The 15213-nt window shown below is 36.9% G+C and overlaps 2 protein-coding genes across 3 annotated transcripts in view; one reads left to right on the top strand and one right to left on the bottom strand.

The window, feature by feature from the left end:
* The window catches only part of SLC39A13 (solute carrier family 39 member 13), a 150245-nt gene that overhangs the window by 37239 nt on the left and 97793 nt on the right, over positions 1-15213 (top strand). The window lies entirely within an intron of this gene.
* The window catches only part of MYBPC3 (myosin binding protein C3), a 59594-nt gene that overhangs the window by 26793 nt on the left and 17588 nt on the right, over positions 1-15213 (bottom strand). Inside the window, exons 10-22 of the mRNA XM_054515223.1 lie at positions 14718-14774; positions 14084-14086; positions 9997-10020; positions 9094-9260; positions 8178-8310; positions 7942-7944; positions 7415-7539; positions 6726-6831; positions 2611-2777; positions 2054-2219; positions 1034-1140; positions 678-707; positions 380-516 (exon numbers count right to left, since the gene is read on the bottom strand). Coding sequence (XP_054371198.1) covers positions 380-516; positions 678-707; positions 1034-1140; positions 2054-2219; positions 2611-2777; positions 6726-6831; positions 7415-7539; positions 7942-7944; positions 8178-8310; positions 9094-9260; positions 9997-10020; positions 14084-14086; positions 14718-14774 — 1225 coding nt within the window. The remainder of the gene's footprint in view (positions 1-379; positions 517-677; positions 708-1033; positions 1141-2053; positions 2220-2610; positions 2778-6725; positions 6832-7414; positions 7540-7941; positions 7945-8177; positions 8311-9093; positions 9261-9996; positions 10021-14083; positions 14087-14717; positions 14775-15213) is intronic.

Here is a 15213-nt window from a genome sequence, read left to right as displayed (position 1 = left end):
CTATCAGGTGAAGGTGATGGGGATGACTCATAATTTATTTATTTTTCTCTGAGGTAGGAAGAGAATAAATATGTATTATATCCTTCTATCTGCATCTACATATGTCTCCTCATATATAGTCAGCCCCTTCTTTTGGACTAAAAAACCAGGGAACAGTTCATAAAAAGGAACAGTTCAGGATGAATCACAAAGCCAGCTATGTCCCAAGCAGCTGCAGTTCAGATATTTAATTTTTTTTTTCTCTTGAGGTTTAAAAACATACAATTGAAAGGAAAATGGAAATACTTGTAAATAACCATAAACCAAAGTAATATTTGAGAAGGAAAAATAAATTTGCAGTTGTGACTTGCCTAAGACACTGTGTCAGGTTGCACATTACCTTATTCACTTTCTGCCAGATGACAGTGGGTGTTGGATCTCCTGATACAGGAACATCCAATCTCAGTTTGTTCCCAGCCACCACGACAATAGTGTCAGGGGATTGGCCCAGACAGTCAAGGTGGATTTTAGGGGGCTCTGTAGTAAAGATAGAGAGGATAATTTTTAAATATAGTTTGAGTAATCTGAATGGAAAATGAAATAAAAAGAATATTCATGCATTAAATTTAAAAAAAATCTGCTTATTTTGCTATTGAAAACATTCTTACTTGCATATAAATAATGACTGCTGTTCTTACCTTCTCTTGGTACAAAATCTATCTTGACCTCTGGGGGGGAAAAGAAAAGATGAGACAGGGAAGAAGAAATGGATCAGAAAACAGAATTTACATAGCATACATACATAGCAAACAAAGTAATTTAAAAACTGATTGCAACTTCATAATGCATATTAATCAGCAGATTTATACAATGAATTAAAAAACAGGCTCTGTAAACCCATGTGATAATGGTAATGCAAAATAACGGGGAAAAGCAATGTGTCTACGTTGAGGTATCAGAAAAGGGGTTGGCATTCTCTTGCCTGGTATAACCATGATTAATGTCACCATTTTATCCCTGTGGAATTCCCATTACATGTTCTAAAATAACTTACCCAAAAACTGAAGCTTGGCAGAAAGGTTATAAGCAAATCCTTGAGGAATGAAGGAATAATCAGCCTCGTCCTCTGGTGTTACATCCTCAATAGTTAGCTTATGGATTCTGCAAAGATGAACAAATATATTGCACTCCCTTCCCTTGCCTCCCCAGGAGAAACAGGGCTATCTCAAGAGACAAGGTGCAGGCTATAGGATACTAATAGAAATTATTATTTCTTCTTCCCATGCCATGACACAAGGCAACAACCACCAGCGCTGCTGGTGTCTGCTCTGCTTTCAGTATTAAATCCAATCCTATTAAAGCCAGTACATTGTCTATGAATGGATTTTTTTTTTTGTCAAGGTAGATTGTTTGAAGAGAGGTAGCATTTTCCTTGCTCTAGTCCAGTCCTTTGACATTACAAGGGCAGTTGTAACGCTGCTGACTGGTTTCATTTGATCCAATTGTGAAACAGTAACTCTGACTAAACAAACTGAAAAGTGATTCTCCATCCCTGTATTATTTTAAGTTCAAAACAGAATACAGAAAAGAGTACCAGGAAAGACTTCACCTGGTATTTAATGCTGAATCTTCTTGGTCTCCATTTCCATTAGTAGCTAGACTGCTAGGAAACTTGAGCGCAGAATTACAAACAGTATATGTTAATATAAATGCTAATTTTTCTGTAGGGTTTACTCACATGTACTATCTTAACACTACTGTTAGTTTTAAAGTTCTCAACAATGTGTTTTGAATACCAAAACACGATGTAATCCTAATGAAAACTAAGATTTACTTTTGCTGATGCACTGCTGAAGTCATATATAGAAAATGCACCAACTCAGAAAGACTGCACACATGCTAAAACAAGTCTGTCACTAAATGTTGGTTGCATATGAAAAGCTTCTAAACTTTTTACCTGTTAGCTGGAGTCAGGACAAAATCTCTCTTTATATTCTTAACCCTTGAGATTACAATTCTTATGGATTGCACTGCAAATCCCAAGCCTGTACCTGCTTTCTGAAACAAGACTGACCTGCCAATATGGGAGATCTTTATCCTTTCATCTGGGATCACCTCCTTTCCGTTTTTCAGCCAGATTCCTTTCACGTTTTCATCTGAAACTTCACACTTGAAGACTGCCTGGTCACGTGCCTTCACTGTCAGGTCTGCAATGCTCTGATAAACTTCCAGCTTTTTCTCTGATATCGTGAGAATAATCGATACACACATCAAAAATCAGAATAGCTCTGTAAGTAGATGATGTGGATTTACTGAGTAGAAAAGGCAAGGGCTGAGCAAGCAATATGAAGGGAAATAGACAGCCTGCAGGGCTTTAACAGGACTGATAGCTAGCAACAAGGACTGATAGCTAGCAACAAGCACCTGTTGTTATCAGAGTATCTGCTATATCCGGCACACAGGTCTGAGTTCTCCTCAAAGCCTTTATTATCAAACCCTATGGCCCTTATTGCATCTCCTTTTTCCCTGTCAGGGGGATTATGCTACCACTCTGCACTATCTGGAGAAGGTTACCTTCAGCCTATTCTCATTTTTCGGCTTCTCTGGTTCTGGGACGTTCCCTGTGCCTACCTTGCACAATCAGTTCAGCGACTGATACCCCACCATTGGTCTTCACAGTGTAGTGTCCACTGTCCTCCTTGGTTGACTCATTAATAATGAGATACTGTTTTTTTCCATCTTTCTTGAATCGGTATTTAAATGTTTCTTCTCGTGTCAGTTCAATTCCATCCTTTTCCCTGAAATACCAAATAGCGTTGAGTCATTTTTGCTGCGGTTGAAAGAGGAGAGTAAGGATCAGCTTGATGTTACTAGGGATTGGAAGACACAAGGTGAATCCAATCTTTGTAGCATTTCAAGCTGGCAAAAAAGGGGATTGTTGCACAAATGTCAGTGCAACCAGAATGCCTCTATCTTGACCATTAATTTTCCCATAGGTATTTGACTTTTGGTTCAAGAGAATTCACCACAAGTCATTACTTGATTTTTTTCTATTTATATGCTATAGATAAACATGAAAATATGTTAAATGCTGTAGGAGATAAAAGGTTGAAAACACACTTCACTAGCAGGAAATTTACTGTCTTAAAAATGGCCATAAATTAAATGGGACTTGATGGGATATTACTTAAAAGTCTTAGTTTTCCTGATGTGAAATATAATTGTTATAAATCCATGATTTGTGGGCATCAGCAAAAGGAGAAAATTTTAGGATGGATTCAAATGAATGTGTATTTTGGATTTTGTAGATCTTTCCATTCAAGGATGCCATAGTATACTTAAGACTTTACTAAATTAAGCTTCACCATCTAGCACAGGAGGAAATTGAATTACTGTAATTTCCAGTCATCACGAAGGGAAATGCACAGGGAGGACTCACGCTGTTTAATCAAGGACATACAAAAATACATAAGGTGTTTCAAGGGTTTCCTGTTGCTAATCCTAAATAACATAAACAGCAAATACTTGTAATTTCTTCAATTTGCTAATTTTGTAGCATTACATTTTTTGTTATTACTTGAATATACTTCTATTTTGTTACTTGAATACTGCTCCAGTTTGTAAATGAAAAAGGTTTTCTCTTTGATAGCTAGTCACATGGAAAAACAAATAGAAAATATGTGTGATTTTAATAGAGTAAAAATATTCTTTCTACTTTTTTGTTATTTCCCTTATTTGTGACTTATTTGTGACCAGTGACTCAGTGACTATTCAGCTTACAGAACAGCAAATTGAAATGCTACTTGGAACTCATTAAAATACTACAGCTCTAATTTCTAAGTAGATATATGCAAGAAAACCTTTTACCTCTATCAGAGTCTGCTAATGTAAATCACAAGATCAAAACTTTAAGCAGAAACAAAGATCCTACAAATTGTGACTTAGATGTTCCTGATGCAACTGCATTTCAGAATACCTACAGGTATTCTGTACATGCCTGTTTGTTAGAGCAGAGCTCAGTGGAACTCAGAGTTGGTTTAGAGAAGGACCGGCCCCCCTTCCAGGTCACACAGCAGCGCTAGTAAGGGAGGAAGCAGAGGATGCCTTTAACAACTACTTGAAACACAGCACTTGGTATGATTGTCAGGATAATGTTTCCTTTTCTTTCCTCTTCATTACTCTTCAGACAAGAGTCTGAGACAACACGTAAGATGATCTCTTAGGGCTGTTGTGATTCATGCAAATTAGTTTTGGAACAAGTGCTACAATGCTTTACAGAAACCTTTGCTGAATTGCTGAGAATGGACTTTAATCCCAAAGCTGAGCATGCTGCTGTCACTAAATGCAAAGCCAAGCACACACACACTGTGCCTAGACTTTTGGAGCTGAACTTTTACATTTTTTTTCCACGGTCTCTTTTGATACAGGGCTCATGAAAAATATCTGAATGTTCTATTCACCCATTGCTAAAAAAAGAGTTCTCTTGAAATCTTGACTAAATAATGAAAATAGTCTTTTTGTAATGATTAGTGTCTTAAATCCCTAGGAGGAGAATACTGTCTTTAACTTGCGTTTGTTTTACTGACTGGCACATTGCTGGTCCTGTGGATGAGTAGAGAGATTGCAGAAGGGTATAGTGACAAATAGAGACTGTAAGCCTTGAAACAGATCTCCAGATAGCATGTAGCTTAAAATAATACTCTGCTGCTGTGAAAAGCAGAAAACCTCTTTAAGGTAATATTACAAGCCTTCCTTTGGCAATTGGAACTATAAAATAGAAGAATCTGTTTATATTAAAGTGTAAGTGAAGCATTATACAGAGTCATAGAAATGTTGGTTTACAGAATACCATAGGTCAGTGGCCCAGCCTCACATTTGAAGCAGAACTAGTGCAGTAATAGGTAGGTCAGCTGTGGTTTTGTCTTTCCAAGTCCAGAACATCTGCAAGGTCAAATATCTGTTCTCAACTTCACCACTCAATTCCTCTTTGTCTGGAAATGCATTCCTATTTCCTGTTTGGATTCTGAGGATTAATTGCTTAATGTTTTCTGAGATATCACTGATGTAGGTGATAATTGGGACACACAGATTTATTGCTATAAATATATATTAACATGGTTTCTTTTGATTTGGAGCTGATAAGATGGTACATCCAGCATTCAGAGATGGAAAAATTAGATCAAAACTATGTATTTTATTATATCTTTTTCTTCAAGTATTATCTTATTTCCAAGACATCCGGAGTTTAGAAAAAACCTGTTCCATGGTAATGCATGAGATGTAATAATGTGCAATCTTCCTTGGTGATCAAGAGAACATTCTTTTCTGATTGCTCTGAAGACACCTACATGATGAATTCTCCAAGCCCTAGTCTGATGGCTGTGCCTCAGCCTTATTTCTGTCTTGTGCAAGTCACATAATTGCCTTTGTTCATGTGCTTGTGGTTTTATATCCTGGGTTTGAAGATTTAAGAACTATAACAGGTGTTCTGAGTTAGTGCCTGTTACTTGGCTTAAACTGTTGATCATTCCCTAATGAGCCATAAAACTGGAACTCTTTCTCTGCATTGTGTTTCAAGTTTTCCCTGGACATTTTTCTCTGTGGTCCAAAATGTTCCCTTTTGTTGGCAAAGTGTTTTTTGTTGACAGAGTCTCACATAACAAAACCAGTAAAATACAGTGTGAATGTCTAACTGCTCAGTTTTCCATTGCAATGATTTGATGAGTTTCTCTGATCACTTGCTGCATTTCAGACTGGGACAGCTGCTGGTTTGCCCTTGTCACATCAAATGCCCATCCCACAGATAACAGCTCTGTGAGATGTATGGGAGTTGTTCAAAGGCACAGGATCAAAGTGTGGCAGCTGCACTGTGTTCTGAGAGGGACAGATCTGGTTGTCCCCATCTCTTGTGACCAGGCATCTACAGTCAGTTCCTGAATAATAGAATCCGTGTCCCTGTGTTTGTGGATTTAATAGTGTAATGCACACCCTGTACTAGCTCTCGGACTCCATTTAAATTCTCAGTTCCTTCCTTTGGGAGAGCAGATCATTAGTTGGCACTTTCCAGGAATGTAATGGGCATTGTGGGAATGCTTGATAACCATGTGTCTGAAGCTGTTAACAAGCACAAAGGAATTTCAGCTGGTAGAGAAATGAAGTGAGAATATGAGCCCTGCTTGTCATGCCTGCCCAAGCAGCATGCACCTTCCAGATTCTGCTCAGCTGGAGTGCCCAAGAAAACAGGATCCATGGTCTATGTGTTTGTCATCTTAATCCGTCTCACTGCAGAAGCATAACGACCAGCTTTGCAGGATCACCACAGCAGATGTGTTCCCTCTGTGTCTCAAGAGACACTTCTTTTTTACCTAAGAAAAAATACTTTAGAAACCCAAATGCCTCACTGCAGTTGAGAAGATTTCAGAGAGTACATCAAAGTCACCACAGTATGGATCTGATTAGTCTGGGCAATACTTAGGCATTACTGCAGTGTAAACACTGAGCAAGAAATTCTAGAGACACTATAAAATATGTATACTTAATCTGGGGTTTTGTGTCATATTTTTGCTTCTCAGTTCCTCCTCCATATTTGACATATAGGAGGAGGGACAATCTTTTGATGGAAACAATTATGTAGGATGTGTTCTCCCTTTTTATTCCACACCTCCTGGTATGTTCCATGGAGGAAGATGTTTTGTGTTGGTTTGCTTTGCTTTGCTTTGCTTTGTTTTTTTCTTCTTTTCCCTTACCATTTCACAGTAGCTCCTTCCTCAGACACTTCACACTCGAATTCCACTCTCTCTCCAACCATCACCATCTGGTCCTCTAGTGGGTGAGTGATCAGGATTGGAGGTTCTGAAAATAAGGAGAATTTTATTAAAACAGTATTCTGAAACAGTGGAGACCAGAGGTAGATTTCACCATTCCCTACTCCACAGGAAGAATCCGTGGACAAATAAATGGTGATGATCCCTGTCTTAGAACTTAAAATTTACTATGCCAGACTGTCTTATCTGAGTTTCCAAATGACATTTTTCATGAGCTGGAATAAAAATATAGAATTAAACAGTTTTCATGTATATTGTAAATTTCTAAACAGGAGGCATTACTTTTCTGTACTATTTGATCCACTCGTGGAGCTTGGGTCAGATGTTTGTTTTCAGCAGAATCAAATTTTTAAAGTAAGTTTCTAGCCCCATTGTTGAGAGGTAAATGAGAATTAATGATAACTATCACTGTTCTGCTTTCCTGGTTGCTGTTAGGCAAAATTTTCCTCAATTTAACTGTAAGAAAAATACCTACTTCAATAGATCTCAGAATTTGTTAATATGTTTAAGAATTTCCTTTCCTGTAAGATAAATCTGTGAGTAGAGAAGATGACAGTAATTCAATGCTAAATGTACGGGGAGATCTCTTTCCTTTTGCTACCATTGCTCACCTTTTACAAATAATTCTGTGAAGCTCTTCTCATCCCCTACCACACATTCATATGCTGCATCGTCAGCCAGGGAGCAGTGGTTTATGGTCAGTATTCTCTTATTCCCAACAGCCTCAAAAATATATCTGAAAAGAGAATCTAAATGTAATTATCAGAGAAAATCCCTTCTAGACCCAGTCACTGTCTTCTCCTGCCTGGAAGAAAAAAGATTCCTCCTCTTTTTCTGTTATCAGTGGCAAGATTTGTAAGGACTCAAGCCCAACAGGCCTGTCCTGGTGCAGTGAACAGCAGCTGTGTTTGAAAAACTAGCTTAGGAAATTGTGGGGAATCTTCCTTCAAGTGTGAGATGTGATCATATGAATGGTGTTGGATGCTATCCTAAGATCTAGCATGACTACCATTAAAAATGGCTTCAGCACAAAATCACTGGAAATTTGTTTTACATACAAGTTACACGGAGGTATATCCCAGATCAGGAGAAAGTGCATTTGTACCCATCAAGAGCAGAGTATAATCTCAGGACTTACTTGCTAAGTTGGTAGATGAGGGCATCCAGTCCCACGTGTAGATATATAAAGCAGAGGGAAGAAAAAAGAAAGAGTTATGACAACAGCACACTGCCCCTGAGCCATAGCACTACATGGATTCCTTCTCAGCTCCTATTTCTCCCTGTTTATTCCTTTCTTTCTAAGAAAAGCTAGGTTTTTCACTTTGTCCAAGCTGTAGCTCATTCCATTTTGGATTTCTCGTATTTCTAGTTTACCTGCCGCTCACTTGGATCTCCTGCCCATTCTTCAGCCATTTCACATCAGCATCTGGGTTGGCAACTTCAACCATTAATTTAATCTTCTGCCCCTTGTCTACTTGGTAAGCTGGATCCAGTTTCTTGAGGAATGCTATGATAAAGAATGATAAAAAAAAAAAACCTTATAATTTTTGTACTTGTGTTTTTTTCATTCTGGGTCATGAAACAAATCTTTATTCCCTTTCATGTTGTTTACCATCATGTTAAACGTTCCCCAATTTCTGCATCCCTGTTTGAATTTTTACCCTTTCTGTCTGTTCTTCATCCTGTACTGTTTTTCCTTAATGTAGGATGACAGGCATGTGTTACAAACCAAAATAAGCAAAGTAGAATATTCTAAATAAGATGTGAATATGTACTTCAACACATCCTAAATAGAGTTGCATCTGCTCATATGGGAAAATTATACTTGGTCTTCTCAGTACTGATGAATGAAGGCTGTTTGCCTTCTCTGTTTCTGACTTTTTAAGAAGTCAGTTACAATTAGGTAATTAATACTTGACAGGACTAGGAAAGGCTCAAGAATTTCAAAGGTATCATACCAATGAAAATAAAATTGTTCAAATATATCACTGTTGCCTGACATACTGACTAACTGGGGTGGAGGGCAAGTAGGGGATGTTGTTTTATGTTCAGGGAAATATAAGGGGCCAATCTTGTGGAACTGGTGAAGTGACTGCGTTCAGTGTGTCCAGAGTTTCAGAGCAAGGTATCTCAGGGTGTTGGACATAGCTGCAATCTTTGGTAACCAGTATTTCATATGCAAAGGCTGGGTAATAACTGGAACAGGAAATTACTATTTCTCATTGTCTTGTATCTTGCTGCTGTAAAGAAGATATGAACATCATATTTGGAAGAAAAGCATCTCACCAACCTGTGCTTTTTTTCTCTTCCTTCTTTATGCGTTTGAGGCGTTTCAGCATCCCACGCAAATCTGTGATACCATACTGGAAAGCAATTTTCTCATATTCTGTAGGAGGAGCTTTCCTCAGGATATCCCAGACATCAACATCAGATTGTGATTCAGATTTTCCTTCACCTCTGCAGAAAGGGATTAGAGTTTGAGTGCTACTATTAAGAGTATTTAAAGAAAGCTGTAGGGTTGTCAGCTACATATTGTCTTGATGAAGCCATTTCTTAAAAAAATAATTAACAGTCTAACTTTTTACTATATTATGTAAAATAATGAAATAAAACTGGTGCCTCATTTTAATTTTATTTTTATATGTAGTGATTAAAATTGAATTCTATCCTGAAGGGTTTATTTCTAGCAAACAAAACTAATACATTTTAACTTTCTTTAATGATTGGTAATGGAAACATAAGGAAACTTATTTTCTTGTCATGGTCAATGAACAAAACATGGAACGTGGCAAAGCAAGGAACTGAATGGTATGCTGGCAACATCTTAGAAAAAAGGCACTTGGTTTATGCTGATAAGAGCATATCCTTTTCTACTCAGGACAATTTTTTTCTTCACTAAAAAGAATCACAGGTTATTAAGATGATTATCATCTGTTGTGAAGAAGATTGTTGTCTGTAGTAATGTATAAAACATAAGAGACTGGTGAGTAGTGGCAAACAAGACAGTATTTACAATGAACTGCTTATTTTATATTTTAGTCAAAGAACTAGAGATTATGAAAGAATTAATGTTTGGTTTAGTGAAACTAGGGGAAAATTTGGCTGTCTGGCTTTGGGAGAGGTCTTTTTTTATCTGCCATCATATCTTTGTTTGAAAGATCATAAATAGAAAAAGAGATTGGCATGACCTTACCGGTTTGAAGGGCGCAGGAAGCTGCTGTGCTCCAGAACGACGCCAAGAACCGTGTGGGAAAACACACAGCATCCCAGTGGGCAAGAAAAGGGCATCATGTGTTAGTACAAAAGAGCCATGAACCTCATCTTCACCCTTAGCAGAGAATGCCTGTGCTTCAGTAGCAGGGAAATGGAGGAATTCATGCAAATGCTCTGAAATGGGCTTGAGGAAAATGTTGATCCATACTGAAATCAAACTTGCTCCCACACTTTGTATGTACAGGTCCACTGTGGGATTTATCTGCTAAGTGCAAGCACTTCTGTTCATTCCTACTTATGGCTGATCACCTTCCAGGGAAACAAATAACTCTACTTCCCCCAGCCATCATGGCATTTTTGCCTGTCATCGTTTTCATTTTGATAAATAGAGTAATTATAGAAGAACTAACATTTTACTAAAAAATTTTTAGGAGAAAAACTTCCTTTGGCTGCTATTTCTGATTATCACCAGCACCAAGCAGATCCTGGTGCAGCAGAACATACTCTTATAACAAAGTCATGTTCAATGGTAAACCCCAACAAGAAGACAAGTTATGCAACAGGTGATGCAGAGAAAAGTGGCGTGTTAGTGGAATGGTGTATTTCCATTTTTTTGCAGGAAAATAACAGTCCAATTAGTCTGTGAGAAATATTGCTACTTAACAGTACTGCTGTGGTCAGTTCAGAGAGCAGATATAACCAAATATTTCTGGTGCTGCTTTTATTGCCAAAAAAGTGCCTGCTTGCTATAGGAACACTGTGTTTATTAAAGTGCTGCAGTCCAAGCTTGGAATTTCCAGCACCTTGTAACTCTTGAACAGAAGGAAGCAAGAGAAGGGGATTTCAGCTCAGTGAGACTGAGCTGAAATATGGTAGGCAATATCTCATATCTTCAAAGTGGTTTAGCACTTGCTAAGCCCGAAGCCCTCACCAGCACTCACTGAATTGATAGGAGGAGCTGAAGTTTGGAGTGCCTGTGATAAGAGCAGCACACTGGATATTTGCTTTGCTATAACACTGCATCAACATCACCAACAAATTTTACCAAATTTTACTCTTCTATATACCAAGCATTTAGTTTGAAGTTGCTACAAATAGTTTTTAGTTTTGCTTAGCAGGAGACAGAAAAACTGAACTGATTTTCCACATAGATCAAGATTTTTTACATAAGCAGTTCTTGAGCTTGTTGCTGTGATCATGCAGAGGAGTGGCTTTCAAATACTTGTAAATACATGTAAATTAAAATAGATATATAAGTACTAAATACTAAGTACTATATAAAACTAAGGGCATATAATATTTCTAATATGTATTTAATTTTTGTACCAGTACAATTAAACTTCTGTGGAGAAACTGTATCTTAAAAAATATAAAATCATAGGAAATAAGAAAGACTTAAGAGATCAAATATTTTAATCTTCCTAAAGACATTATATAAACATTGGTAGTTTCTCTATCTACCTGCTTATAGGCTTGTCTGTATATACACACTCTATATCTGAAAATTTGCAGGTAGGACTATTAATGGAGCTTTCAAAAATGTTTTGCGTGAGTTATTTTTAAGTACATAATGAGAAAAATCTTCCAATTTCAAAAGAGTTCCAAAGGAGTCTAATATCTCACTATTGAGAAGACTTTCCTAGTTTTTGCTTTAGCTTTTCCATTACTGAGTGTCATCCCATTGTTTTATATTGCAATACTGTTCTGGTGTATGCAATATAAGAAAGTGAACATAAAAAATAATATAGTCTCTCCCTAGGAAATACTTTTTTTTTTAACTAAAAGAAAAGGCTTTTGTGTTTCATGCAAAATGGGACTAAAGACTAGAAGTTGCAATTCCTGTTTAAATGAGTTCTGAAAATGAAAAGAAAAAAATGTGTTTGCCTTTGAGCAAAGTTTTCCCATCCCAGCACTTCTTTTCACCATTTTGCATTTGTTAAAATATTCTCTTTGATCCCAGAGCCACGGAGTTTGCCCAGAGAAGCTGTACTCCTCCACTACCAACAGGAACTAAGCAGTGTATGAAAAGGAAGAGAGCACTTGGACTCATGAGGTTTCTCCCCCTCCTCTGCTCTCCTCCCTGATGCTGGGGATCCTTATTCACAGAGATCACCTCATAGGTTAGCTATGCACTTGGGGGCATCAAGATGCAGCTCAGTGAACCTGCTGTAAATGGAATATGCAGCTGATATGTTTTAAACATATGTGGAGGGGTTAAAAATAGTTTTGTACATCCCAGAAATGGTTCCTTCCTATCCAGTTACTGTCAACTGATTGGACCCTGTCAGCTGTCACCTCCTTCAAGGTCTCTGCTCACTATCCCATTTAATAGTCCTGTGACAGCTGTTCCCTTTCTCTTCCCAATGACCTTTCCTTGGCCCATGACATCTGTACATCAACACCAGTTAATTAAATTACAGTGATAGGAGATACAGTGTTAAATGAAGCTCTTCATTATAGTGAAGCTATTTATTATAGAATGATCATTACCTGTGGATTGAGGGACACTTGTAAAATGGTGCAGAAATGGTAAAAGAATAATTCTCGATTCTGTTTGAATCTACAAAGCTCTTGAGAGTTCCCCAGCATGAGATCCCTTTTCCTCATCTATTTCAATGAGGAATTATTTCATTCCATTATGAGATTTTATGCCTATCTGTTCTCATTAATAAAATGGTCTTCAGCCTGAGGTGTGCAAAGACTGAAGAGTCCACAAATTACTTCTGAAGTGGCTGTGAAAAACAACTAGGAGCAGTGAATTTATGTTCTTAAATTCACCAGGCAGAGATTTTTAAGTCAAGAAATGGCAGAAACACTGCTAAAACGTAGAGAAATGTATAAGCTTATTTTAATAAATTACATTTCTAGCCTAAAAAATAATGAATAGTTAAATCAATAAATCTAACATTTCTGTAAATACTGAAGATTTTTACTGCTGTTTTGAGTATGACTATTGCTCCAAACTAATTATGAGAGCAAAAGAGAAAGGCATGAGGAGAGGGGCTCTTACTACCCAGCACCTCATTCCAGCTGGAGATCCTATATGAAATTATGCAAATATTTTCATGCTGGTTTTCATTTATTTAAAATTTTATAAAGAAGATATGCAATTGCTTTATGCCTTACATCTTCTATGGAAACCAGAGTGTGTTTACAACAATTTGTGTTCATGCCGGAACAAGAAACTTAGTTATCAATGTCAGCTATAGAAAGGTTGATAGGTGTCTTTTCTGTCTGATCTGTCTGTCCCCCTGAAGTGTTCTGCTTTAGGTGTTACTGCAAAGCCAGGATTCACCTATAGACAGGTGCCCTGCATGGAGTGTAACACAGGGGTTTGTGCAGCATGTGGCCTTGTTTGCACCACTGAAGTTTGGTTGAGTTAACCTGAGCCTACTGTGGCTTTATTGCCTTCTGTAGGAAGTTACTTCATATGTCAGCACGATCCTGTACTCTTTGTGAGGATAAAATACTTTTTATAAATAGTGATACCACTGCCTGAGCAGAGACAGAACACAGATTCACAACAACACTCATCCAAGTAGCTGATTGTGAAAACTTAAAGTAAGAAAGGTTAGACTTGCAAAACATGAATCTAAGTGATAGTTTTTATAGTAGTTTCAGGTGCTGGAAAGACAGAGTGAGTGGTCAGTGAACAGAAAGAAGCAAGTAAAACTTCATCACCTATTTGATAGGCAACAATATTATGTAAATTATTTTTCTAATTCTAAATACTGTGAAAACAGGAATACAAAGCAGCAGGTTATTGAGAAAATCTGGAAATTTAAGGGAATTTCAGAACTGGTTGCATGAAAGAAAGTGATGGTAAAAGCCAAATGACATTCAGAGAAATACATTGATTGTATGAAATTGTCTTAATTTTAACCTTAAAACTGTTTAAAAGAATTTCTGTCTCAGAAATTAGCAGTAAATAGTTTTCTTTCATGATATACAATTTTTGTCAAGTTCTACAATAAAGAAGACAAAGATGCATGCATTATTTCAAACCAAAGGGTTCTTATATTCAGTCTGACCCATGCATTTATAATACAATTAAATAGAAATCTTACTCTCTGTTGGCAACAGTGGAATCCAAAACATTGAGATTAAGAGTTTGGTAAAAAGAGAAGAGCATAAGTAAACAGGTTATAAAAACAGAGACATCAAGGAAAGATGGGAATTAGAGAAGAAATTACAGCAAAAAAAATAGTGAAAGTAAAAGTAACAGAAAGAAATACAAATTACAACTGGAAGAGTAAAACATATTTGTTATATTTATGCAACAAAGAATATCTATATAATAGATAATAATAGTTGAACAGTGTAATAGTTACATTAACTATCTAATAAAAAATCTTGGTTCTTAATAAGGCAGCATTATAAATAGGTATTTTTAATCCCCCTTCCCCATGAAAAGAGCTGCTGGAAACATGTAATTACCTGAGTCCAGGCCTTTTCTATCTTGGGAAAGATTTTTTTTCCTCTTTTTTTTTTTCTCCTGTATAAACCTAGCAGAAATGCAGCAAAGGCTGTGTATTTCAGGAAGTAGCCATAATTACCTGTCATGCTTTTTCCATTTAGAGCTGCTTCAGGAAAATGACAAGGATTCTAAGTTTGTGAAACTTTCACTTATTCCAGTTCTGGTATTTCAGAGTTGTTCAACAGAAGCCTTATTTCTCTAAGTCTATGGATTTTTTTACTCACCTTTTTTTCAGTAGGGAGCTGAAATTAAACTCTGCCCCATCATCATGTCCTTCAGTACTGTACAGTAATAAAAAGCCATAATTAGTTTCAGAAGGAAATGAGAATAGCTTGTGAGACTATAACATAATATAGATGACATATTTTTGTAGAGGAGTAGTAGATGGGTTTATAATTAATTAGAATGTGCATTGACGTGGAAAGTGACTTAAATAGGCTCTGTGTTCATATTAATTTGCATTTAGGTTTAAAAATAAATGTAATGAAGTTGTATTTTTTCTGCGCCGATTGTGCATGAAGTTGTACAGGGTATTAATTTGGTCATCATATTGATTTGGAATGTATTCATTATCACAGAGGTGTTGCAGAAGCTTCCCTCTTTCCTCTGTCTTTCAGGGGTGTGGATATTGTTTACAGTTGGGGCACTATTTAATCAAGCTTTGTGTGGAATGCCTCACATTCTAAAATCACTGGTTTTATCCTTAGCATTATCCCAGCT

This window comes from Molothrus ater, chromosome 6 (assembly GCF_012460135.2).
Source record: "Molothrus ater isolate BHLD 08-10-18 breed brown headed cowbird chromosome 6, BPBGC_Mater_1.1, whole genome shotgun sequence".
NCBI classification, from domain to species: domain Eukaryota; kingdom Metazoa; phylum Chordata; class Aves; order Passeriformes; family Icteridae; genus Molothrus; species Molothrus ater.
The sequence above is the reverse complement of the archived record's forward strand: the minus strand, read 5'-3'. Positions and strand labels throughout refer to the sequence as shown.